The 27,182-nt window shown below is 35.9% G+C and overlaps 1 protein-coding gene across 3 annotated transcripts; it reads left to right on the top strand.

The window, feature by feature from the left end:
- Positions 1-6,908: 6,908 nt before the first annotated feature.
- Positions 6,909-21,685, top strand: LOC107810115 (kinesin-like protein KIN-7D, mitochondrial). 3 transcript variants are annotated; one of them, XM_075252380.1, is made up of 25 exons: positions 6,909-7,687; positions 7,821-7,918; positions 8,104-8,193; positions 8,505-8,557; positions 8,789-8,854; positions 9,061-9,114; positions 9,448-9,507; positions 10,708-10,786; positions 10,878-10,945; positions 13,096-13,152; positions 13,231-13,335; positions 13,823-13,927; positions 14,120-14,227; positions 14,302-14,433; positions 15,212-15,394; positions 15,837-15,980; positions 16,538-16,678; positions 17,196-17,315; positions 17,407-17,457; positions 17,590-17,637; positions 17,780-17,923; positions 18,800-19,546; positions 20,913-21,042; positions 21,124-21,245; positions 21,336-21,685. In XM_075252380.1, exons 1-24 carry the CDS (start codon positions 7,359-7,361, stop codon positions 21,204-21,206), a joined length of 3,195 nt encoding a protein of 1,064 aa, XP_075108481.1. In that variant the 5' UTR covers positions 6,909-7,358; the 3' UTR covers positions 21,207-21,245; positions 21,336-21,685. The 3 variants fall into 3 exon arrangements, with proteins under 3 accessions (XP_075108481.1, XP_075108482.1, XP_075108483.1); XM_075252381.1 differs by having other exon boundaries at positions 6,917-7,687; positions 15,840-15,980; XM_075252382.1 differs by lacking the exons at positions 20,913-21,042; positions 21,124-21,245; positions 21,336-21,685 and adding an exon at positions 19,890-20,021 and having other exon boundaries at positions 6,917-7,687.
- Positions 21,686-27,182: the final 5,497 nt, after the last annotated feature.

Raw genomic sequence — 27,182 nt, 5'->3', positions numbered from 1 at the left:
TCTACCAGGTTTCAGCTATCACCGGAAAAGGATCATATGAGTTGGAGAATCAAGATGGAGAAAAGTTGCCAAACAACTGGAACGTGGCACACCTCAAGAGATACTATTGCTGATGAACATCATCTGTGCTGAAAGTATGTGCTGCACTCTTTTTCCCTTCGTCCAATTTTTATCCCAATTAGGTTTTTCTGGCAAGTTTTTTAACGAGGTAGCAACGGAAAGCATACTACGAAGGAAGTTTCAATAGCAACAATAAGACCTTTTAATGACAAGGCACACAAGTGAAGAACCACTCCAGAGTGGTTAGATAGTCTTTTGCTTGATAACAAAGTTCCTACCATGAAGTTAAGTATGCTATCGAACAAAGGTTACCCGACCGTTCACAAGTGCAAGCCACTAGGGGATTGTTAGATAATCTTTGACTCGATAGCATAAATTCCTAAGGGGAAGGAAAGTTTGTTACCGAACTGAAGATTATATAGAAATTCATTGGTGGAATCCTCGAAAGTGTAAATCTTCCAGTGTTCAAATATGCATTCTTCGCATTCTAACACTAGGGGGAATGATATGAGGATACGACAACAACGACTGTCGCTTCGATCGGAATACGAAACCCGAAAGCATAGTTGCATCATCGGGACCGGGGACTGCGCGGCCAGCCCCGTAGAAATAAGTTGAACAAGTTAGTCACAAGAAATGACAATTTCTTTTTAGCACAACAAATGCTTATATACTTTTGAAAATTGAAGGAATAAAGTAAAGTTCTTTTATTTCTATCTTGTTTCTTGTCTGAACGATGAATTGATTTAGTCATTTGAAAGTTAAACAAGTACTTCAAATGCTAGTGCCGTAATGAACATGAGACGTCCTCTTTAAGAGCATCGTAAACATAATAGGGTCCTCTCTTATGAAAACCCTCACGATAAAGGGTTGATTTCGGAAGAACCTATGCCCGAAATCCAAATGCTTTCGGGGGAAAATACTCCCAAAGCCTTGCATGATCAGACACAAATAGTAAAACTTGCGTAAACACTTAAACAAAAAAGGACGCAAAGATCAAACTTGCACAAATATTTAAACGAAAGTATGTAGAATGAAAACTTATACGATACTTGTGCGAAAAAATGTTTTTATTTACAATGAATGTGCCAAACGGTACAAGTACAAAAATTGGAAAAAGAAATCAAAAATTAAGCTGATGTATCTCCAGAACCCGGAGGAAGAGAAGCATCCGCGCCCCCAGAAGAAGTGGGTAGATCTATCACCGGTTCGATATCTTGGCCTTCATCATTTTGAACTTCAGCATCGTCGCCTTCCGGTTCCTCTTCAGTTCCCGAGAATTCAGAACCGAAACCAGAAGAATCGGTAGCATCAGGCCTGACCGAAAGACCCCTTTTAGCAGTTGACTCCAGCTCATGGGCTTTAGTGATTTTAGCATCAAAGTCAATGACACACGCTTTAGCCTCTTCCAAAGTTTTTCTCCTCATGCTGTACATAGCATATATTTTTTCAACAACAAGGGAATCCGCTCAGCGCTTGAGTTCTTCTTTAAGTTGGTCAACCTCAATAGAAAGATTTTCCTACGCGGATCTAACAGACCGGAGGCTGGCATCTAGATCACGGACAATAGAGTTGAAAAGTCTATTATGCTCAATTGTCTTCTTATGCTTCTCCTCCAATTGGGCATACTTTACCCCGGCGGCAGCAATCTCTTCAGTTTTGGAGTTCAAGGCCGCCTCCAAATTATTTAATCTTTCAGCGGAGGCAGCCTCACGATTGGATGCAGTAAGAACGACATCTTGGCTAAGGGTCTTTACTTCTTGCTCGCTTTGCTGCAACCGAGCCTCCAACACAACAGCCTCAGCAACTTTAGCTTCCAGTTCTGAGAGGCGAGCAACAGTTTGGTCCTACTCAGCCAAAAGTTGATCCCGCTCGGAGGTAAGTTCCTCCTTATATCGAATCAACCTTTGGAGGCCCTCGTAAGTAAGAAAATTGGCATACCAAACGAAAAGTACAAACTCAAAATATTATTAAAGCAAAGATAGAGGAAATAACGAAGGAAACGAAGAATATTCCGCTGCGGCGTCGTGCATAACATTGTTCAACAAACACTCTCTCGAGAGAGCTTGTATCTTTTTCTTATCTTTTTCTGAAGCCAAAGGCTTCAGATAGTTAGCAAGTTCCACTGGCCGGGGACATCGGGTTGTATCCGGTAGAGACCGAGAGAGTAACACTCTTCCTCCTTTGCGAATCTTTTGAGGGGGCGACATAATTTTGCCCCAATCTCCCATGAAATGGGGACTGGGGAAGGGGGCATCCTCTTCTCGGACAATTACGGTCGGTGGAGATGATGTAGCATTTGCTGGTGGTAAAGGAAGAGTTGGTGAAGAAGGTGATGGAGCTGATGGCATTGAGGGATGAGAAGTGGATGCGGCAAGCGCAGTGCTTGTTGTTGGTTGTTCGTCAACCGAATACGGCAGGGACCCGGTACTCAGCCTCACGGTACCGGGCATAACGATCGGGATCCAGAAGCGGGAGTTGGCATTTTTCACCATCTCAAATTCTCCCCAGAGCGTTGAGACATCGTCCTCGGTTGGTGTAACTAACTCAACAGATTGAGCAGTCTGTTGAGCTGAGGAAGGTCTTTGCCTTCTATGTAGAGAAGTCCCCTCCTTGCTGGCTTCCCCGTCATCGTCAATCATCACGATGTCTATGGATGACCCAGGTAGGAGGCTCGTCACCAAAACTTCCAGAGACGACTCGGGAGCGACATTCTTCGCTCTCTTATTTTTTTTTCCCTGCCACGGCTAAAATCGTGGCCATAATTACTTCGATAACCGGCAAAAGTGATGCTAAATCGTGGGATGACGCGTGTTCGGGGCATTAAATATGGAGAGACGTGCGTCTAATCAATTGTCAGAAACTTTTCAGGGGGAGTCAGAGAATTTTCCGCCAAAAGAGGTGTTTCTACCAACTTTCCGGTGACACAAAGTTATGCCACCGGAAAGCTGGGGGACTATCTATATAGGATAAAATATGTTTATATTAAATTATCACATGAGAAAGTGACACGTGGAGCCAAAGACAGAAGGTAGTTGAATCCGGAGGTAACAATCTCGTCTGCTACCAGAGAGAATGATATCCATAAAGATGAAATAAATTCCTGCTACCCGTTAGCATTTAATGAGAATATTCCATAGCATTAAATACGCGGCCCGTTACAAGGAATATGACATTCACTGCCTGCCGTTATACATTCTTCAATGGACCTCATAATATATATATTATTAAAATGAGAGGAAAAAATCTCCACATTAAGCCAAGTGGCAAGCTCGCAATAGGTCATTTGGCAATTTAGGATAAAGTTAGTCAAGTTAGGTAATAATTAGTTTTTTTAATTTAAATTTTTAAAAATTTAAATTATGCATTATGTATTTTTAATAATTAGTTACCCTCTTTGAGTTAACAAATTTGGAGTTTTAAAATTATTCTAAAAAAAAGAACGCCAATTCAAAATACTATCATAATTTAAATCAAATTTTAATTTTAATTTTTTAAAAATATAAACAGATAAGTAATTTTTACTATTCTTCTACTATATTACAAAAAGAAAGTAGCAGACAAAAATATTTAAAAAGTAATATGCTAATAAAAAATTCTATTAACAATGTAATAATACTAAAAATTAGATAATATAATAAATCAATATACAGAACAACAAAATTATTCGATGACTATATAAGTCCCTTCAATTTAATAGAGATTTTATTCATCAAAATTCAGAAAATATTATTGAGAACAATAGAATAAATTTCAAAATAAAAAAATATTTCAAGAGTAATAAAATATACGATAAAATATTAAACAAAGTAATATGCTAATAACAATTTTTATTTAACAATATAATTGTTTAACCGTAAAACAATACAGTTGAACTTATACGTGGTTTCTAGACAAGTGAACTAATTTGATCCTGAAATAATATAATAATAGAAGAGATACACAATACTTAGCCTTATAATGAAACTTATTAAAGCAATACGATCTAATGTTCAAACAAACCCAATCACAATTTAATTTAATTAATATTTTTTAATTTGCGCATCGCGCGGGTACGACTACTAATTGTCATTAAAGAGGGGCTTGATCTTAGGACTTTGTTCCCTGTGTGCAACTATAAATAGTAAACTCTGTTATCATTGTAAGGGATACGAATTTTCTGACAAACATACGATATACTCTATTCAAAGCTCAATATAATTTTATCTTCTTGTTTACTGATATCGTTGTTATTGTCCCGGAAGCCCTGCTTTCGGAATTATAATTTATGTTATTTTATCTCCATCTCAAGGCTAAGTATTATATTTTTGTCTAATTCATCTATTATTTTAGGATCAAATTAATTCACTTGTCTATAAATTACGCATAAATTTAACTGTATCATTTTACGGATAAACATATTTGTTAACTTTTAGAATTTCATTCATAATTTAGACGTCGTGAATTTTGATGTGAGAGAATATATTTTGAAATATAAATTTAAATTTATTTATATTTTTTATGCACAAATATAAAATTTGATCCTAAAATAATGAGTTCAATCAAAGTGGTGAACCCATGTGATTGAATCCTCCACTGTTCAGAATAAGCTCCGTTGCCAATTTCTTGAGAGTTGAGATAGACCATTTAACAATGACCATTCACTTATTCTCCAGCCAAATTCATAAGAGGCCACGGAGGCTAATTTATTGTCGGTCCAACGGTTGAGCACTGGCAATGTGATGTTTGTAGTTTTCTATGTTTAGGTAAGAGAGCAGACTTAAATTAGAAAGTGTCGTTGGAGTGACTAAAGAGATAATGATATGCTAATAAATTAGATACCCTTGTAATGGACGTATTTTACCATTGTATTAATTTGTCAGAAGCGGTGCGTCCACGGTTATTCCCGCTCATATTTTTATGTTAAGTTTTCAAATAAAAACTACCTCGACGAGAGTGCGGCCCCGTCCACTTCTTGTCTCTACGTCGCGACAAGTTTACAACCAATGCTTCAATTTATCTCAATAAATGATTCAAGCACACACGTAATATTATAGTTTAGCAGATATATTTTACTCCAGTCGTATAAGTGCAGAGTTATACTTCCTTCGTCCCAATTTATTTGATATGAGTCAAATGAGTTTTTTTAATTAATAATTTTTTATACGTCTTTTAAATATTTTAAATTATTAGTTATTATGACTAATGATATATTTTATAAAAATTTTAATATATAAATTTTATTTCAAAATTTTTTAAAAATTATATTCGAATTCGCAAATTAAAATTAAGAAATGACTCTCGAAATATGATGTATCAAACAAATATGAATCCACTCTTTTAAAAAAAAGTTAAAAAATAATCTGTACATAATATAACAAAAGTAAAATAATTGAGATGCACACAAATTAATTCGAATATAAAAAAAATGTACACACTGATATTGTTAAACTAATTGTATATACAACTATCAAAGAGATCAAAATAGGACTTGACAAACATAAATTTAATTAGTTGCAATAAATTGCTTTTACTCTATTGTTTTCATTTTAAAAAAAAATAAATATCAACTTAAACCCACAAAATTATTCTTTTTAAGTTTAAAAAAACACCGTAGGTAAACCCCTCCATGAATTGTCAAAAAAAAAAGAAGGAAAAAGGGTCAAATTTGTTCGTCTACTTTCTAAAATGGTCTACATTTAATTTTCTTTATACTTTGGGGACAAAAACATTCTTACCGTTAGCAAAGTTATTAAAAATATCCCTATCTTTAACAGAACTCCAGTTGGGACGGAAAAAAAAACTTTAAAACATATTTTTGCTGACATGGCTACTTATGTTGCCATATATTTTATTTTTATTAAATATACCACTTGTCTTTTCCCCCAAATTTGACTTTCTCCATGGCTGGGCCTCAAGCTTCTTCTACAACAATTTAGAGAAAATCTTTTCAAACACGTTTTCTCTTTTCAAGTACATCTGTTGCCTTCACAAAGAACAAAATCAGGCATCAAATTACAAATTAAAAATATCAAATACACAACCAGTTCGCTTCAGGTTTTGAGAGATTTACATATATTTTAAAATTAAAAATAACAAGTTCCTATCCCGCCAATTATCCCCCCTCTCCCCCCTAAACCCTCACCAATTTGAAATGCAGCGGTAGAAATCAATGCTCTCGTTCCTCAAGAGACCTTTGTCGTAGGATCAAAGCTCCGACAGTAAGACACTCAATGGCCAGAAATTTCCAAATCAAAATATTGTTACCAAAAATAATCTGATTTCTTCCACCATAAAGTTTAAAGAGGAGATTTTGGGAATTGAAACTCTTCATGAGAAGGTGCCACGTTAGATTTTCTCATTCAACAATGGCAATGATGGATGTAAGTTTTCTGTTTTCTCTTCTATTAAGCACAAGTTTATCAGTTTGGTAGATACCAGAGGAAAATTGCAGTTCATCGGTATCTACGTTTTTCGACATTTATTTTTATTGCATTTTATTCCTTACAATTTTTATTGTCCTAAATCTATGCTTTATCAAATTCCTTTTTTCTCTGAAATTGTCGTAGAAGAAGCTTGAGCCCAATCATAGAGGAAGTCGAATTTGGGGAAGAAGACAAGTGGTATATTAAATAAAAATAAAATATATGGCCACATAAGTAGCCATGTTAGCAAAAATATGTTTTTAAGTTTATTTTTCCGTCCTAGCTGGAGTTCTGTTTAAATATAGGGGTATTTTTAATAATTTTGCTAAAGGTAAAATATTTTTGTATCCAAAGTATAATGGAAGTTAAATGTAAACTATTTTAGGGAGTAGGCCAAATGCTTTCTCACCAAAAAAACAAATAAAAAAATAAAAAAAATAAAAAAAATGAGTAGGCCAAATGCCTTCTCACCCCAAAAAAAAAAAAAAAAAAAAAAGAACAACCCCTCCATGAATTCGTACTAGTTCTCCTCCCACTCTCACATGTTAATAACAGGTCTACTGCACCTCTCTTCTCTGCAGTTCTTCTTTGTCGTAAAGGTGAAGTTAGGAAGTTTTAGCTAGAGATATTAGCTCCACATTCCACAGTAAAGTTTCTCTCTCAGCTCACTAGGCATTTTGCTCAAAAAGCCTGAAAAGGGAATTAAAAAAACAACGCTATTCCCTTTTCCATTCACACCATGTGACCTCTGACAAATTCTTCTTCAATCTACATATACCCGAAAAACTCACTTACACGCACGCATTTATTGTTGTTGCCTTGACATTTTCTTCGATACTAAGTCAAGAGGATTTGGTTTTATTATTTTTCTTTTCATAAGTAGTGGAGCGGTCAATGGCTGCTTCCTCGTCTCGAGGACGAAGTAGCTCGCCGTTTCACTATCGTAAGCCATCGAGTCCATTTTCATCTTCATCGTCTTCAAATTCCTTCATGAATGGTCGGCTCATGCCTCGATCGAGCTCCTCTTCAACGACATCCTTCTTTGGCTCCGGCTCCAGATCCATGACTCCGAGTCGCAACCGAACCGATTTGGCTTCTTCGCGAGGTTACGGGAACCGCTCGCCGGTTAATTATCCGCCGGCTGAGGATTTAATTGGTGAACCGGTGGATATGTCCAGATCAGGAGAGAGTATTTCGGTCACTGTTAGGTTTCGGCCGTTGAGGTAAAATGCTAGATCTTGTTTATTTAATTTGGATCTTTGTGCTGGTTTATTGGAGGAGTTTGAGGTTTTTTAGGGTTTCGAATTGAGTTTTTTGACAATGCGGTGAGAATTTGGTGTTATTGTATGGTGGCAGTGAAAGAGAATATCAGAAAGGCGATGAAATCGCGTGGTATGCTGATGGTGACAAAATCGTACGGAATGAGTATAATCCGGCAACAGCTTATGCCTTTGGTACGATTCTATGACCTTCGAGTCATTTCGTGATTTTGATTCTGCTGGTTGTGAAAAATTTTGTGCATTATTTTGGGAATAATATGGAGTTTAAATGGTGCACCTGATAATTGCTTAGAAATTGGAATTGCCTTTTATTCGAAGTTTAAATTGTTAAGCTGGTCATTTTATTTTGATGATGGTAGATAGAGTATTTGGACCTGATACGGGTACCCAGGAGGTTTACGAAGTAGCTGCTCGACCTGTGGTCAAGGCTGCAATGGAAGGCATAAACGGTATGATTTGATACTTGACGTGCAAGATCTGCTAACACTTATGATTTTTTTTAGTTAAATGGAACATGCACATGAGTTACTTAGTTTTAGATAATTCAGTTCAAGGGCATGCTTGAAAGAAATCTAATCTGTGCCTAGTGATCCGTCCATCATTGGAAATAGTCGAGATATCTGCCTAGTGTACTGACTAGAACAAGATGAGTGTCGCAGCTCCAAGGGCTATGTTCTTGGGCTGAAGTATTTTCATTTGAGTGTGGGGGGTTGCATTTTCCAATTCAGCTTCACTGACACAAGACCTGCTTATTATGCAGGCACAGTTTTTGCTTATGGTGTTACAAGTAGTGGCAAGACACATACTATGCATGTAAGTCTATTCTTTTGGGATATCTCCAGTTGTCCTTGAATTTGAGAGAAACTTCCGACTTCTGCTACATCTCAAGCAAACAGTTTATATCTATGTCGAAATTTGACGATTGAAAAAGTATTTACTTCATTTTCATCCTTTGTTTGCCAAGTCCAGGCCCCCCTCTCCTCCCCAAACCAATTGAAAGTTTTTGTCATCACAACGTTAATTTTAAGATATTGGTTTCCGCAGGGAGATCATAATTCTCCAGGTATAATTCCGTTGGCGATAAAGGATGTTTTTAGCATCATTCAAGATGTAAGTCAGCTTACAAATCTATGTTATTTTAAAATTTTGATGGCACACTTCAAGCATGGCTCTAAAGTGTTATGGCATTCACTTTTCTTCAAGTTTGACAACGATTCTTGTATATCAATTCTATTCTATTGTCTTTATGAAAGTGTGACTTACTCTTGCTTATCCAAAAGAGAAAGTGCGACTAACTCTTAAATTTTGTCTTTCAGACTCCTGGATGTGAGTTCTTACTTCGTGTATCATATCTTGAAATCTATAACGAGGTTAGTATGGTGCACATCAGCCAGCTACTTCCACATATGATGAAATTGGTACTGAACTAGAGAGATTAAAAATTAATTATGAGTTGCTGCATGGATCATATCTGAAGAGCATCCTTTGTTGCAAATGCTGTATCCATCTTTAGATTGCTAGTGTAGTTTATGATTCCCTTATACCTGCAACATTATATAATAGCTGCTATACAGAGTGAAATGATTTCTGAAGTAGATTATAATCTCTCTTTATTGCTCTTGTCTGCAGTAGACCCTTTTTAGTTTCTCATTCCAGATATTAACTAGAGTTGATGTCCATGTTCACCATGTTTATGGTGCCAGGTTATCAACGACTTGCTGGATCCAACTGGCCAGAATCTGCGTGTCAGGGAAGATAATCAGGTGTTTGTTGCTAATAAAACTAGTTGTTGCTGATCCGGGCAAACAAGAGTTTTTAATTTGTTTCAAAGACTTATTTTTATTTATTTATTTTTTATTTATTTATATGTTTGTCTTTGTCCTTCCTGAGCCGAGGGTCTACCGGAAACAGCCTCTCTGCCTTTTGAAAGGCAGGGGTAAGGTCTGCGTACACTCTACCCTCCCCAGACCCTACTTGTGGGACTACACTGAGTTTGTTGTTGTTGTTGTTGTTGTTGTTGTTGTTGTATTTATATGTTTGTCTTTGAAGATGAGAATATTGTTTCGACTTCAGGAACAGAAAATGGCCTAGTATCCGACAAATGATGAACTTGTCTCCCAGCACGTCGTCCACATGTTTGAGACTTATATATGATATTTACTACTCCCTCCCTTTCAATTTAAGTGTTACTTTCCTTTTTAGTATGTGTCAAGAAGTGCAATGCCTCGATCATATCTAATTTGTAACGCACTGTCTTAGTGATGTTATACCATTTATAAAATATCATTACTTGTAAAAAAAGTATGTTTCGAAAAAGAATGCCTCTTTCTATATTTGGTAACTCTTTAAATCTAATATCCTACATGGCATATTTAAGGTCACAAGATTCAAAGGGCATTTTGGTGCATTATACACATCTTTAGTTTAAGATCACATAATTCAAAAGTCTTCCTTATTTTCTTAAACTTCGTGTCTAGTCAAACTAAGACACTTAAATTGAAATGGAGGGAGTAAATAATAATGTCCTCTTTATTTCTCAAAAGCAATTAATAAGAAGCAGAAGTTAGCTGATTAAGTTTGAAAAACTTAAAGGTTGAGATCATTAAATCCCATTAGAGACAAAAAACACTAAGTGATTTCTTCGAATATGCCTAAGCCCTGTTGGGCAAAGTTACCCGGTAACTCTGCTGATGGGACGTAGCAGGTATCCAATGGAGTAGTCGAGGTGCATGCAAGTTGGCCTCAACACCACTATTGTAAAAGAAGGATCGAGATCATTCATTTCCTCACATGTTGTTTCCAAAATCTACAAGTCCTACATCTAATTGCCATAGAACAAATCCTGATGTTTCCAATGAAGTTCTTCTATCTACGTAGGAGATATTTATGCTTCTTCCCAAAGTCCTTGTTTTCAGATGTTGCTCTGTAGTTCTTGATTCTTTGTACATGCAATGTATGTGCAGGGTACTTATGTTGAAGGTATAAAGGAGGAAGTTGTTTTATCACCTGGGCATGCACTTTCTTTCATTGCTGCAGGGGAAGGTAATTAGTTTAGCTATTCAGGTCTGTCTTTGTTGATAGCCAATGTTCTTGTTATCCTATATTCGTATTGATTACCATTTGACTTTTCCAGAGCATCGTCATGTTGGTTCAAACAATTTCAATTTGTTTAGTAGCCGTAGTCACACAATATTTACCCTGGTAAGTTTATGATGGCTCATTGTGATATATTGCTTATTGCGACCAGAAATTTCTTTATCATGCACTTACATTTCAAGCCAATGAAAGCTGGACTTTATCATGTTACTAATATGTAGCCTTTTTCGGCTTACACTCTGTTTGGATCATTGTTACCCTTCGTTTTATAATGTATTGTAATGTATTGTATTGTATCCTTTTATGAGTATAACGTTTGGATAGATAGTATCATTTGCTGTTATTAAATAAAATTTTTATGTTTGGTTTGACTGTATCGTATTGTATTATAATTGATAAATTTACTAAAATACCCTCAAATGCCATAGCACAAATTTCCAACTATATTGTTTAATCAAATACATGTAAATATAGATCTTCAAACCAGATGTAGTTGCAAACAAACATGATAAGCTTATGCTAAACTTTAAACCATAATTTTAACTTGGTAAATTACATTAGTAGAATATATATCTTAATAAAAAATGAAATCTTCAAAACTAGACATAGTTATAGCACAATAAGGAGAACAAAAAAAAATATGGTCATGAACAAAAACAAGTACCTGTAGTTTCAAAATAAGGGCTGAAACCTGAGCAAATTAAGTTGTTAATCACCAAAAAGTATCCAAAGAACATAGATTGAGATAAAACGATACAAAAAAGAAGAAAACGAACCAAAAAGTTGGACGAAGGAAGAAGAAAGACAAAGTACGGTATTTGGGTGGATTAAATAAATAAAAAGATAGAGGATAAGATAAAATTGGAAAGAAAAATAGGAAACAATCCCACCACACCAAATCGGTTGTTTTATAAAATGGGACTTTTCATTGTTCCGGAACAATGAATTTAACAATACAATACAATCAATTTTAAATAAGGATAACAATACAATTCGATACAATGGGTAACAACCATCCAAACAAGCTGTTAGTTGCACTTCCTTTTAAGGCATACGTGAATTTTTGTTTTTTCTTAAGGACCCTTCTCACCAATTCAATGCAGTACATATGGATAACTTATTGGTAAGATGGGAGCATTTGACCTACTGTGGCATTGGGCCACTCTTCCTAGTAAACTTGGGTTTCTTTCACTCATTTGTGAAAAGATACACTAGGTAAAATGATATTAGACTGAATAATACCAAAATTGCTAACCATGTAAATGTGAATTGCCCATTTCATGGATTTTGAATAATAGACCTAAAAACTGTTAGAACTTAGTTAAAATGCTCTATTTTATTTACTTATTTATTTTTAAAATAAATCAGCTTCGTTTTTAACTCTTATCCTATTTGGATGGGAAGTATCCTCTTTTGTTTAGACTCTAGAGATTGCATAATAGAAGTTTGAACTAGGCAATGTTTTATCGTGGTTTTATTGATTTTGCAGGATAACTAATCTGTCAAGTGCTTGGCCACATAATCTTGTTCCTTTGCATAATCACAAAATAAGTTCTCAAACTTTGTGATAATCAGTTAATCTGCCTGTTCTAGGAAAATTGCACGAGCAACTGTTGATGAATGGTTTTCTGGAGGCCCTCAAAATCATCTGAAATATATGAAATTTTCTTATGTCTTATTTAGTCTTTGTTTACAACTTGAAATATACATGAAATATGTCTTATTTTGTCTTATATCAACTTGAATATTTGTAAAGCACTGATGAGATAACTTTTCTATAACATGAAACCTCGGTTCAGTGTTGGGAAGAAACTTCTGCTGAAATGCGATTATGGAATTCAACTGTGTTGCAGGCTCATTTACCCTCTAGCACTCTTAGAAAATTGGATGACAAGCTGTTGGAGCTGTAACTAAATGTTTTCTTTCCGTGAATACTGAGTGGAAGAAACTATCAATTATGCCTTATCGAGAAACTTTCAATTATGTTTGGTCCATCCATTGTGACACTAAATGGTTTATATCTTGATATACAAACTTCAATCTGTAACTGCTTGATACAAAAATAAAAGTATTCAATCTGTAACTGCTAGTGAAATTTAGGTCACATTGCTGAAATACTTTGGTTTATCTTCCTTAATAGCCTTAATTATAACTTTCAGTTTTGTACTCTTCTAGTTCAGATATTTTAGTGGTTATATTTGCTACTGGGTTTTGTTACTCATGTCTCATTGTCCACTTTATTACAAATTGTGCAGATGATTGAAAGTAGTGCTCATGGGGATGAATATGATGGAGTGATCTTCTCACAGCTTGTATGACTACTGGCACTATTTGTTCAGTATTAAACAACAGCACATCATAGCACCTAACGTTTTTGTTTTTCCACTTAGAACTTGATTGATTTAGCTGGATCTGAGAGCTCTAAAACTGAAACAACGGGATTGCGGAGAAAGGAAGGATCATATATAAACAAAAGTCTTCTGACTCTTGGAACTGTAAGTACTAAGCCATCATTGGAGATGGTTTCTATGTAGTTTGCTATAACTGTTGCATTTTAACAATATTGTGATATTTCAATTATGTGAAAAATAGAGGAAAAAAGGAGAGAAGATTACTTCTTGAGTTGGTTGTAGACAATACACAAGAGGGCAGCTCATAGAGGAGTTTAAGCTGCAAGAAATAAGGCAAATTTAGCTTAAATGAAACAACGAAAGCTATTAAATAAGGAAATTACCTAAATATCTAGATTCCTAATTGTGACACAATTCGAAAGAATATTCTATGACACTAACCTAAACACAAAGTGAATAGGAATTTCTAACAATAACTAAATTTAATTCTCTTGGCTTTCAACAAGTTATATATTTTTGCTCATGGTCTACCAGTTTTTGCATTTTTGGGTCTGGACTGAGGAGTAGAGTAAATTTTTGTATGTTTATTAATTTTCAATCTGACACTTTGATCGTGCTATCATTTATTAAGGTCATTGGAAAATTAAGTGAAGGGAAGGCATCTCATGTTCCTTATCGGGATTCTAAACTTACTCGGCTACTCCAGACTTCACTGAGTGGGCATGGACATGTGTCTGTGAGTATGATGAGCATATACTATACATTTCCATTCTATTGATCTATCTTGTCTTTGTACAGCTGTTATACCTTATTTGATGTTTATCTTTTCCTCCTAGCCTCCTTTTCATCTGTTCTAACGTGATTGTCCTGTTGCTTGATAAAGATTACAAATAGGTCTAATTCACCTCTTCTTTCTTGTTTTCTGTAGCTCATATGTACTGTTACTCCTGCATCGAGCAATATGGAGGAAACACACAATACGTTAAAGTTTGCAAGCAGGGCTAAACGTGTGGAGATTTATGCATCACGCAACAAGGTTTGCGCTGTTGCTGTTTCAGTTTTGTGGAATTGGAGTTGTGAAGGCTGAAGCTTGATATATGTCTCTTTCAGATTATTGATGAGAAATCCCTGATTAAGAAATATCAAAGGGAAATTTCGTGTCTTAAAGAAGAGCTTGATCAACTAAGAAGGGGGATGCTTGTAGGTGTCAATCCTGTAGAACTTTTGACTTTGAAACAGCAGGTAACAAGTCAATTAATTTTTTTTGGTAAAGTCTATTTACAGCTAAAGGTCAAATATGTCATGTTCAATTAACTACATGCTTAAAAACATCTGTGCTTTATCAGCTTTTGGGGATTACTCTGTAGTGAGATAACATTTCTCCTAATTAATACTTATTATGATAGTGAACATTCCACTTAAAACCTATGTTGCCGTACTTTCCGAAAATATCGCCGGGTGTGTGTCGGATCCTCCAAAAATAGTACACCTTTGGAGGATCCGACACAGGTGCAACAACATTTTGAAGAGTCCGCGCAACATAGCTTAAAACTAAAAAACGATTCTCCAGGGGGTTCCTCTTTTTTTCCCCCCCTTATTTTCATATTCATATTTATATCCTCTGCAACAATTGTTGGGATGGTCTTTCGTGGAAATAAGAAAGCTCTTTATTTCAGCCTCTTTCTTCTTATAGGGCGTTTAAAGAGCGTGACTCTCTAGTTTAATTAAGTTCAAATTAGTTAAAAGTAAAAGGGCCCACTTGATACAATTCATGAATTAGCCCACTATGAGTCGGCGTATGCTTGTAGGTGTCAATCCTGTAGAACTTTTGACTTTGAAACATCGGGTAACTTCTCAAGTTAAACTATTTGGTAAAGTCCGTCTACAGCTAAAGGTCAAATATGTTATGTTCAGCTAACTACATGCTTAAAGACATCTGTGCTTTATTAGCTTTTGGGGATTAATATATGGTTGTAGTTGGTTTCTAGTGCTGTATAACTTGTTCATTGTCTTTTTGCAGTTGGAAGAAGGGCAAGTGAAAATGCAATCAAGACTGGAAGAGGAGGAGGAAGCCAAGGCAGCTCTAATGAGCAGGATACAGAGGCTAACTAAACTGATCCTTGTTTCTTCAAAAAATTCAATCCCTGGGTATTTGGGTGATGTTGCTGGGCCTCAGAGGAGTCATCCTCCTTCTGAAGATGATGTAGGTTGCTCTATCTTTCATCATGAGTACAGTTTCTTTATGCCATTGTTTGTTCCCTCAAGGACCTTGGTAGATAGTCTCTGAATTTTATCCTCTATTCGATCTTAAAGATACATCATGCTTTCTGATTTTCGCAAGTCTTTCACCCAGTATTGCAGCTGAGTTTAGGTACTACATATATTTTCACTTAACATGTACTAATTTTCTTCTTTCATCTGTTATACCAGTTTATGATTATCCATCTACTCCAGGAGACTAAACATACTCCTCTTCTTGCTACATTTTTTTTTCTGTTATTCTTTTTTCAATTTCAAAAGTATCTGTCAAAGAATATGTAGATTTCATATTATTCCTTGCTTGCAGATTCTATGATATGTCATGATAAAAATATTTTTCCTGTGTATTGATCTTCTTTTCTTTGATTGCCCCGTTCTTCCATCAGAAGATGGACAGTTCTATGCTTATAGATGGTGAGAATCAGAAAGACCCTTCAGCATGTACTTCTGATCTCAAACACAGAAGATCTTCTAGCAAGTGGAATGATGATATATCTCAGGTTGGGAGTGCAATGACTGAATCAGCTCAGGTGGGTGAACTTATCATTGGTTTTGCTTGTGGTTCAAAGCTGCCCACAGTATGTCTTTACCTCTCTAAATTTCACATTCTTAAAACCCTTTATTGGAGGAGAGTACCATAGTGGTTCTTAATCTTGCTAAATGGTAATACTCTGAAGGACTTGAATATTTAAGCTTCATGTTGTTTAAGTTTACTCTATATGCTTTCTGAGGTCTTTTCTTTGCGCATAATCTGATGTGTCTGCATATATTTTCTTTGTGAATTACGAAGTTACTATGCCGAAGTTACATTTCAACAAGCTCACCATTTTGTATAATGAGCAAGAAGTTATTTGGGATCCCATAAGCTATACTACATTTATTCCAAGTCCAGTCTTGCACTACATAGATTTACAGAGCTTCTTGTACCTCTGATATTTAAACTAGCTTTAGATAGTAAAGCTTTTAGTCAATTATGTAGTGTGTTTAATAACTCTCAAAAAGGTGCAATAATATTGTCCGTTACTTATTTATCAGGTTTTGATTTCTTTACCTTTTTCATTTTTATTGTCTTTTTATTTGAGTATAGGAAGGAATTTCAATGTCAGATCAGATGGACCTCCTCGTAGAACAAGTCAAGATGCTTGCTGGAGAGATTGCATTCAGCACCAGTACATTGAAGCGCTTAGTTGAGCAGTCCGTAGATGATCCAGAGAGTTCAAAAACACAAGTACAGACTCTTTTGTCTTTCTGGACTCAAATGTTTTATAACAATGTGCTGGTCAAGTTATAATGAGACTCTGTTATCTTTATGATTGCTTTCCTGCTGGGACTTAATTGATTGTGAGTCACTTATAGAATATCTTCTCACTAGGTTCTGCATTCTGTATCTCTCAAAAGGTATACCCCTTTCAATCTTCTGTTGTTAAAACTTGAATGAATTTGTCATTTGATGCTTTCCAGAAAGTCTTGTGTATTACATTAGTGTCAGTTGTGGAGCATATTTAATTCTGAAATCATCACTAGAAACAACGTAGCATCTTTGATCTTCAAAGCTCGTAGGATTTTGAATGCTTGATGACTTACCACAAGATGTAAGAATTTTTCCAATGCGACTGATTTGTTTCTTCCTTATGCAATTGCTGCTGTCTGAAGCACATAGAAAAGGAATTTTCATTTGATCCTGTAAGTAGTTGTGTCCCTTTTTAAGGTTCTGGACTTATTTGTTGTGCTAACTCGTATGACAGATTCAAAATTTAGAGCATGAAATTCAAGAAAAGAGAAAGCAAATGAGGATGTTGGAACAGCGTATTGTTGAAAGTGGTGAAGCATCAGTTGCCAATGCATCTTTAGTCGAAATGCAACAGGTGATGTCACGTTAACCTTTTCTATTGTCGTGGGCTTTTCTCCCCCTCTTATGTGGTTTTATACTTTGTCTCACATTTCTATCTTTGACAGACTTTGATGAAATTGATGACACACTGTAGTGAGAAGAGTTTTGAGCTTGAGGTTGGTTACCCTATAAAAGCTCGGCTGAGAACACCTCCTTTTTAAATCTAAAATAAAATATTCATTCTTGTTACACGTTTGTAAGCATCTTTCTTTTAGATGAAGTGTTTACAGTTTGACCTTCTGATGCAGATCAAATCCGCAGATAATCGGATTCTCCAGGAACAGCTGCAAAACAAGGTAAAAAAAGGCATTATTTATCTTGTTGCTAATGGAATGGCCTAGTTGCTAAATTATATTGACCTTTCCGTACTTGTTTTATCATATACAGCTAATTTTCTTTCCTAGGCATAATCTGGCTGTTATTTTATGTTGTTTTCAGAGCTTAGAGAACAAGGAACTACAAGAAAAGATTTGTCATCTTGAACGGCAGCTAGCTGTCAAGGCAGAACAATCGTTTCCCTCATCAGAAAAATGTCTATCTGATGAATATGTTGATGAGCTTAGAAGGAGAATTCAGTCCCAGGTGATTTTTAAAGCTTTCTGCCCTCTAATATATTTGGTCTGCATATGTTAACGAGTTCTTTAGGTAGATATTAACTTTTGATGGTAGTTATTGATCTGATGAATAGAAAATTCTTTTATTTTCTGCAATTATTTTTCTGCTGTGGTCCTCCTCGGGAAGGAGGGTCTCTCAGGAGCAAGTGAAGCCTGATTATCTCTGAAGTTTAAATACACGGTGCAGAATGCATCTAGCGTTGCATCAAAGTAAAGACAAGGGAAACTCAAGGACTATAGGAAGATAAGAAAACTTCATATAAGTTTGATTGAAACAGAAGAAAGAGGAAACTGCACTATCCAAGTTGATGCATTTTAGTATTGATAGGAACCTGATGTGGTATGTTTCAGAATAATTATTAGTTTAAGATTTCTTTAACTGAGGAATTGGGATGATTTGATTAATGGATCTGATGAGGTGTGCCTATTTTTTCCCTTCGTTTTACCCTCAGTTAGTGTTGCAAGCTTCAACTTTATCTCTCTTTGACATAGTTAACTGTTCTGTGACTCAAACTTTTACTTCAGAAAAATCCACTTCATGTTGCGTAAACACATTTTCTTTGTTGTAATTGACTTTCTGTTCTCTTCTTTTTCTTGATGAAACTTGTATACAGGTTTATGTTGTCTGTATTTTATGAAAATAAAAGTTGCCTTGAATTTGTATATTAAACCTTCGATCTTCTATTACTTGGATTATCCCCTATTATCCGACTAATTCTCGACTCTTTTTTTGTGATGTTACACAAATATGGCCTTCATGATTGTACAGGCACATTAATGTTGTTTGCACATGCTTCATATGGATTCATCATGGTTCTAATATGTTGTTTTGCAATTTGAGCAGGATATTGAGAATGACAAACTAAAGCTGGAACATATTCAGATTGCAGAGGAGAACAGTGGGTTGCGTGTGCAGAACCAGAAATTGTCAGAGGAAGCTTCATATGCAAAAGAATTAGCATCTGCTGCTGCTGTTGAACTGAAAAATTTAGCTGCTGAAGTCACAAAGCTCTCGTTACAGAATGCAAAACTAGAAAAAGAAATGTTAGCTGCTCGAGAGATGTCGAATTCTAGGAGTTCCATTGCACAAACTGGTAATGTTAGTAACAGAAAGCATGGTGAAAACATAAGACCAGGGCGTAAAAGCCGGGTCTCTGGCCGAGGAAGTGAATTTGCAGGAGCGATTCATGATGACTTTGACACGTGGGACCTAGATCCTGAAGATCTAAAGATGGAGTTGCAAGCAAGAAAACAACGTGAGACACTTCTTGAGGCTGCCTTGGCTGAGAAGGAAATTGTGGAAGATGAGTACAGGAAAAAAGTTGAGGAGGGAAAGAGAAGGGAGGCTTCTTTAGAAAATGATTTGGCAAATATGTGGGTGCTTGTTGCTCAGCTAAAGAAAGAAAATAATGCTAGGCAAGACTCAAAGCTGGCAGCTGACTGGCAGAATGGTGGAGAAGACAATTTGATTAATCCAGAAATTAATGATGGTGACCACAAGGACCCCATCCCTGATGTTAGCCAAGACGGGGATCATACAAATGCAGCTGCTGAGGTTACGAAGGAAGAACCTCTCGTCGCCCGCTTGAAGGTAATTCAGCTTGTCCTTTTCTGATTGGTTTTCTGCACCTTTGTCAAAATGTAGGTGTTTGACATTTCCTTCTCAATAATCTGAATCTTCTGGTGATATTTATCTATTAGCCACATTTTTCCATTTGACGGCATGCTTCAAAAACCAACTTATCTGCATAAACACTAGTAGAATGTTCCGTAGAATCATAAAGACTGTAAGATAGCAATTTTTGCTGTTTTCTTTACTGTGTGGTATGGCACTCTCTCTATAGTTCTATGCTATTCCTTGCACCAAATTTGAAGCATTTGACTGCGGTTTGTAATTTTTTTTACTTGTTTATTCTAATGGTATTCGAGATAAGGTGGGCGTGGCACACTAGGCTGGATAAGATTAGGAATGAAGATATTCGGGATAAGGTGGGCGTGGCTCCCATGGACGACAAGATGCGGGAAGCGAGGCTTAGATGGTTCAGGCACGTGCGGAGGAGAAGCATAGATGCCCCGGTTAGGAGGTGTGAGCGGTTGACATTGGCAGGTATGAGAGGTAGAGGGCAGCCTAAGAAGTATTGGGGTGAGGTGATCAGCCAGGACATGGCGCGACTTCAGATCTCCGAGGATATGGCTCTGAATAGGAAGATGTGGAGGTTGAGCATTTGGGTTGTAGGTTAGAAGGGAGTCGAGCGTTTTTCTACGTTGTTTCCGGGGGCGGGACTAGGCTGATAATGTTTCGCCTTGGGTTGTTAGTGGTTTATGTAGCTTCCACACTATTTTCTATGGCATTAGTATTGGTTATTGTTATTGCTTTTACATTTATTTTTTGTTTCTTACGATGCTGATATTATTTTATTTTTCTGGCTTCTGTTGCTGTCACTGATCTATTGTCTATTGTTTATTTTCTTCTTCTTGAGCCGAGGGTCTTTCGGAAATAGCCTCTCTACCCCTCCGGGGTAGGGGTAAGGTCTGCCTACTCTCTACCCTCCCCAGAACCCACTTGTGGGATTTTTACTGGGTTGTTGTTGTTTATTCTAATTGTAGTTGTGGAAGAAATCAAAGTGGTAGATGTAAGTATTTTCGGGAAAATATTACTGGACAGCTAAAACATTTGGACAGTCAATTTGATTCTTGACATATGTGAAAGTTGCATAGAATAGTACTTTCTGTATAACTTACACCTTCTATTAAAAAAAATACTTTTTTAAACATGTCAAATGGATGTGCCAGTAGTAAAGTTTTGTAATATGTAAATTAGGATGGAGAATCAGGCAGTACACCTTACTGTTCTAGTTTAGTACAAGTGCTGCTAACTATTGTTATTTCTTTTTTGTGTCATAATGACTCCAACAAATATGTGAATGTTCCATGAGTTTTTACATTTGCATATCCAGGCTCGAATGCAAGAAATGAAGGAGAAGGAACACAGGTACTTGGGTAATGGTGATGCAAATTCACATATATGTAAAGTGTGTTTTGAGTCGCCTACTGCTGCAATGCTTCTTCCTTGCCGACATTTTTGCTGTAAGTTACTTTTTAATTTTGTGCTTTCATTATTTGTGCTCTCATGTCATAGGCTGTTCTGATGCGGTGTTAATATTGCAGTGTGCAGGTCTTGTTCCCTTGCCTGCGTTGAGTGTCCAATCTGTCGGACAAAAATTGCAGATAGGATTTTTGCTTTTACTTGATTTTGTGCTTCACCTGCTTGGAATGATGGTGCACGAAAGGTCTGAGTCCTCATGAATCACATTTTGCTCTTACCTTTGTTCAAACATACATTCTGAAAAATATTTCTTACTCTCATCTCTTTACTGCAGGGGTTCGTTTATTCTTGTCAACTTGCTATTTTCTATGATATTCTTTAATTAGTTCAACTGTATGTAAAGTTCCTGCAACGCTATTCAAATGCTATATCATTTTTTTCCTGTGTACTTAACCAAGGAACTGTAGAATAAGAAACAAAGCAACAGAGGAAAGAGAAAAGGTTGGAAATTAGTAAATCTGAAGTTCAGGGGGTTTCCATATGATCCTCTTGATCGTCAAATGTAATGTATAGATAGAACAAATAAGCAAATACAAGATGCCATGTTATTGTTGTATTGTCTGTAAATATTTCTAAACGTCAATTATATCAAATGAGGAAGATTTGATAAACTGATTCATGAAAGCGTGCGTGGTTTTCCATCTATTTCCTTGTCCCCAAAGTTAGCCAAGCAGCATTGTCACTGTACTCTTGCAGAAAAACTTCCATATTCTACGATTAGGCACTTACTGATGAAGATACAGATCTTCTATGCCACAAAGAGTGATCCCTTGACAAGCATCAATATCGAAAATCTACGTTCTATTCCTTTCAAAGTATGAAATTAGAAGCTAACTGAAAAAGGATTTTCTAAATCTTGACACCTAACATCCGTTAAATGGATGGAGAAAGGACGTGAATAAAGAAGTCCAAATTACAGGCAACTGGAAGAAAGTTCATTTATGTATTAATAATTGTTTTTTTCTCACCGGGCTCTACCGCTAGCTTTACAAATTGAGTGGCTCATCCATAGCAAAAATGGTATAGTACACATCTGGTTTGATGCCGTATTCCAAGTTTGATTGGTTCGAACAAGTCAGCTTATAGAGAGTGATTGAGCTCACAAAGTAGATGAGGAATTTTTGTAATAATAGTGAAATATGTCCAAAGTAACCAAACCTTCCATATGTATAAAAAAAGATCTTTGCTCTAAAGTATTAACTAACGTACTCAAGATCAATGGATTTGATATTGGCCGTCCAGAGTGTTTAACCAAAAAATAAAAGAAGCATTAGAAGCTATATGCACTCAAACGCATTTGCATACACAACTTCTTGACAAGTAGTTAGTTTTTTTAATTAAAAATTTGATATACAGGAAAAACTACACTTGCAAAATTTGTTCAACAAAGGCGATTGATACGACAAAATAAATCGTGAGGGGCAAGCTCGCATGAGTTGCTCCTTGATTTTAAATAAATATTGTCACGGCGTAAATTGCTAAGTGCTGAATTTATGAAAAATATATTGGGATAATCTTATGAACTAAACGAAATGTTACAATGCATTTTGACTCTTGAATATCTTATATGACTTGTTGATGATGTGAAGCTCATGGCACGTTTTGAAATGACATTATTTCACTCGTTTTCACTTGGTTTTAATCAAGAAAATGAAATGAGCAATTTGGTGCTATTTTGCGACAAGGAAATGGATTTCGGCTAAAAGCCATGAATTGTGAAATGCTTTTGTGTGATGCTTGTGTTTGGCTTAACCGGTCGGGAGGTAAGTCGGTCATCTTGGGTCCTCGATGCATACATGCCTAGCTGGTCGGGGAGGTACGCCAGTTGTCGTGCATGAACGATCACTATCTAAAATCCCACAAAGATAGTGATGGACCTAATCCAACCCACTAGGCGAGTCAACAAGTATAACCAACAATTCGATATTCCAAAAGATATAAATAAGTCTAAAACATAGTGGTCGACAAGTAATAAAGAGTAAGTAGAGTATCGTTCCCACAAGGACTTGTGATCAACTATCAACTAATAATTAATTAATTTAAGCGATTTTCTAAAGTCTGATTATTTAACTATAATAATCTAGAGTTGTAAATTGAGAAATTAAAGGAAATAAGTCGGCAAGCTTAGAGACGAATTTAATGAGAGAAAATATTCTAAGGTTATGGGTCAGCTAACAATCCCGTTAAGTTTTTCACTTAAATTACCTAATTAATTTATCTGGTTTATTGATTGACATGATTAATATTACTCGTAGCATTCTCTCGAAGTACTACTCGTCTATTCAAGCTAATTTAACGCCTATATTTCTATGGAACTAGAACTAACAAGAACACATTAATAATTCCTGTGGAGTAACCAAGTAAGACGATTGTCTATATTTTTATCCTAACTGCAAATCCATTATCCGAGGCACAGGTTCATATTCTTGCTCTACTCAATCCTATATGCAATCTAATTCCCACTTTCGAGTTCAATCCTAGATTTGTCGATAATATTCAATTGGTGATTAAGCAATCAAATAATTAAGCACATAATTGAATCAAATAAAATAATATGATAAAATAATAAGAACTTTTCAAGCTTCAACTACAACGTTCATGTAACACCTACAATCCTAGAACTAATAAACTATAAAATTAAAGAAAAGAAAAGAGAAGGAAAACTCGTATCATCGAGCTCCAAGCACTGTTGCTACTCTACTGCGTTCCCAGCAAGTCTCCAACGTGAATAATCCCTTCAAATTAGGTTAGAATTCTTTTGTACAAGTTAGGAGCATATATATGATCGAAAAACTTTGTCTAGAGCGAAGTAGGACAAATTCCGGATTTGGACGCCATAATGGGCGCGAGGCGTTAATCTAGACGCTGAAGTTTTTTTCTCGCTGCCTTTGGCGTTTTGAGAAGTGCAGGGCGCCAGCTCGGGCACCCAAATTCCTGCTGCTTTCTCTTTGCTGCCTTTGGTGTCCAGGTTGGTGCAAAGCACTGACCTGGACGCTGAAATGGTACTTCCTTTATTTTTGTCCATTGTAGTTCTAAACTTGTGCGCCTTCGTTCTGTTTCGCTCCTGATTGGTCCCTGCACATATAAACACTAAAATTAAGCTCAGCTAATCGCAACACACGTGAAAATACACCAGATTTGAGTAAAATAGGAGGTGATATGTATACAAATGTAAATACTTTTAGTCGAACATCAACACCCCATACTTAAACTCTTGCTCGTACTTGAGCAACTTAAAGCTTCGTTATCCCAAGAATAACCCAAAATATCACATCACGAGGGAATATATAACCATTAAGCACACTATATAATACACATTTCACACACTTTCAACCTCTATATGCTAAACTATAAGCAAACAATTCAACACATTTAAACAACCTGTCCATAATTACCTTACATCAAAGACCGACTCGTCGTCACTAAGCATTCTCAACTTGCACACTCACCCCAACAAGAGAAGTTTAATAATGTCACATACCCATCATGAGATCATATGCCCTCACTATAAACAACAGAGTATATAGTCCACATATTCAAATATGAATCCGAACATAATTTAAGATGCCACGACCCAAAATCTACCTAGTTGTGATTGCACCTAACTCCAGTACTAGGTAAGCCAAACATAAAATAAGGTAACTCAAGTGAAGGATCAATAACAACAAGAATGAAAATAACTGGAATCTATACGACATCCCAAGGACTGGTTGTACAAGTCATGAGTCACTATGATTTAGATTTACAAAACTGATATGAAGAATAAATACAATATTTGTTTGAAGTTTACATAGATAAAATTGAAATCTTAAACTACCATGAACAAGAAGCAACTTGAATCTGGAATACTGGTACGTCGTCAATGCAAGGCTTCGTCTTCCACAGCTACGCAAGTCCAAGATCTACACACAAGGTGCAGAAGTGTAGTATAAGTACAACTGACCCCATGTACTCAGTAAGTATCTTGACTAACCTTGGTGAAGTAGTGACGAGGTTTAAGTTAAAAGATACTCACTTATTATTTTATCCGTGCAGAAGATAAGCAGAAAGAGCAAATAGAGACATGAATAATCATGTAATAAATGAAACAAGAATATAAATGACAGAGGGCCCCAGAATATTATCAATTCTCAGTCTCACAATACAATATGGTAACAGAAATAAACAACCAAGAATAACCATAATACATTTTCTTCGTTGCGGCGCGCAACCTGATCCCTCCCCCCATATATATATATATATATATATATATATATATATATATATATATATATATATATATATATATATATATATATATATTACCAATACCGTTGCGGTGTGCAACCCGATGCCATATATAATATCAATATCGTTGCGGTGTCCCTCATTCCTTTTATTGAGCATATATATTAAGATCATATGAAACTAAAATAACAACCAACCACAGAAAAGTTCACAACATAACACCAAGAAAACGAACACGCGGTATTCAACTAGGAAATACAAACTCAAACAAAGTAGGATGGGCAACCCAGTACCCAAGAGTTAGTCTCCCGTATATAATGACAATGCTTCCACAAAACATAAACACACAACCAATCTAATAGTCACCCTATCCGAGTAAGCATAGAAGAGTAGGACATGAAACAATTAAAGGTGTATGGCAAGTAAAAAAAAAACAGGTATCAAGTTGAGGCATTTAATAAATGAGATCATGTAACAAATAGGGGCATGTAGCATGTAAGGGCATATAGTAAGTGAAGACATATAGTAAGTGAAGGCATGTGGCAAGTAAAGGCATGTGACATGTAAAGTCTGGTAACAAGTAAAGGTAAGTAAAAGCACGTAACAATTAAAGGCATAACATAGGTAAGTACATGTAACAATAATAAATCAAGTAGAAAGCGTAGATGTAACGATAACAAACGAGGTAGGGACATAGATCTATAGTAACAAACCAAATAGGAAATATAGAGGTAAATTAAGTAAGGAAACATAGACATGAAAGTAACACACAAGATAGAAAACATAAATATAAACCAAGGTAGAGTACATGCATGTGCCTAAGGAACAAGTAACCATAACGTAAGGTTCAACTCCCATCCTCTTTGCACGAAAAGAACTTACGTGCCAATCTCATTTCAAACCACACGGAAATACCCATCGTGCCAACATTGCCCTAAGGCCCCAATCATAGTCTCTTATTATGAATAAAAAAACTCAAGTAACACGAAAATAACGGGTACATATGTCTGTTCTTAATATAAGAATTTCTACGATCAAGTTAAGTACGTCGACAATCTCAAAAATAGCTCATTAAATTCCTTTAAGATGTCATATATTTTAACAGGATCTCTAACATAGATAAATTAACACATTTAGTCATTGAAGTAAATAAAATATAGGTCAAAATGTCACAAAGTACAACAAGGCACAAAGAAGCATATAATTTACCCCGAGCATGGATAACCCTGATACATGAATATAAGCTCGTCACCTCGCTTATACATCACCCCCTGCATGTAGCAAACAATATCATTTATTAGGAAAAATTTCTCAACAAAGCTAGGCAAGACACTTACCTCAAACAAGCCAAATTAATACTCTGAAAATGCCTTTCCGCGCGAATCGACCTCTGAATGGCTCGAATCTAGCCAAAAACAACTCAATAACATTAAATAATGCTATAGGAATCAAACCCAAATGATTAAGGTCGAATCTTTAATCAAATACTCAAGTCAACCCGGGCCCGTACCTCGAAACCCGACAAAAGTCATAAATTCCGATAACCCATTTGAATATGAGTCCAACCATCAAGTTTTATCCAAATTCGACTCCTAATCGATGTTCAACACCCAATTATTCACTTTAGAAAGGTTTTGCCAAAATCTCCAAAAATGCACTTTCTTATCTTCCAAGCCAAAACCCTCTTTTCTTCTTTAAGATTCCTTGATTTAGAGCCAAAATCAAGGATAGATTCATGTTATAATCATAAATTTGAGTTAGGTTTACTTACCCCAATGATGTAGATGAAAACTCCCTAAACATTCGCCTCTTCCCGAGTTCCAAAACGTTGTGAGAAAAAATAACTAAATTTGAAATAAATAAAAAAATATAGTAGCTGTTCCAGCTCAAATCA

Source organism: Nicotiana tabacum, chromosome 4 (assembly GCF_000715075.1).
Source record: "Nicotiana tabacum cultivar K326 chromosome 4, ASM71507v2, whole genome shotgun sequence".
Classification (NCBI taxonomy): Eukaryota; Viridiplantae; Streptophyta; class Magnoliopsida; order Solanales; family Solanaceae; genus Nicotiana; species Nicotiana tabacum.
Note: the sequence above shows the minus strand (reverse complement) of the source record. Positions and strands in the feature narration are given on the sequence as shown.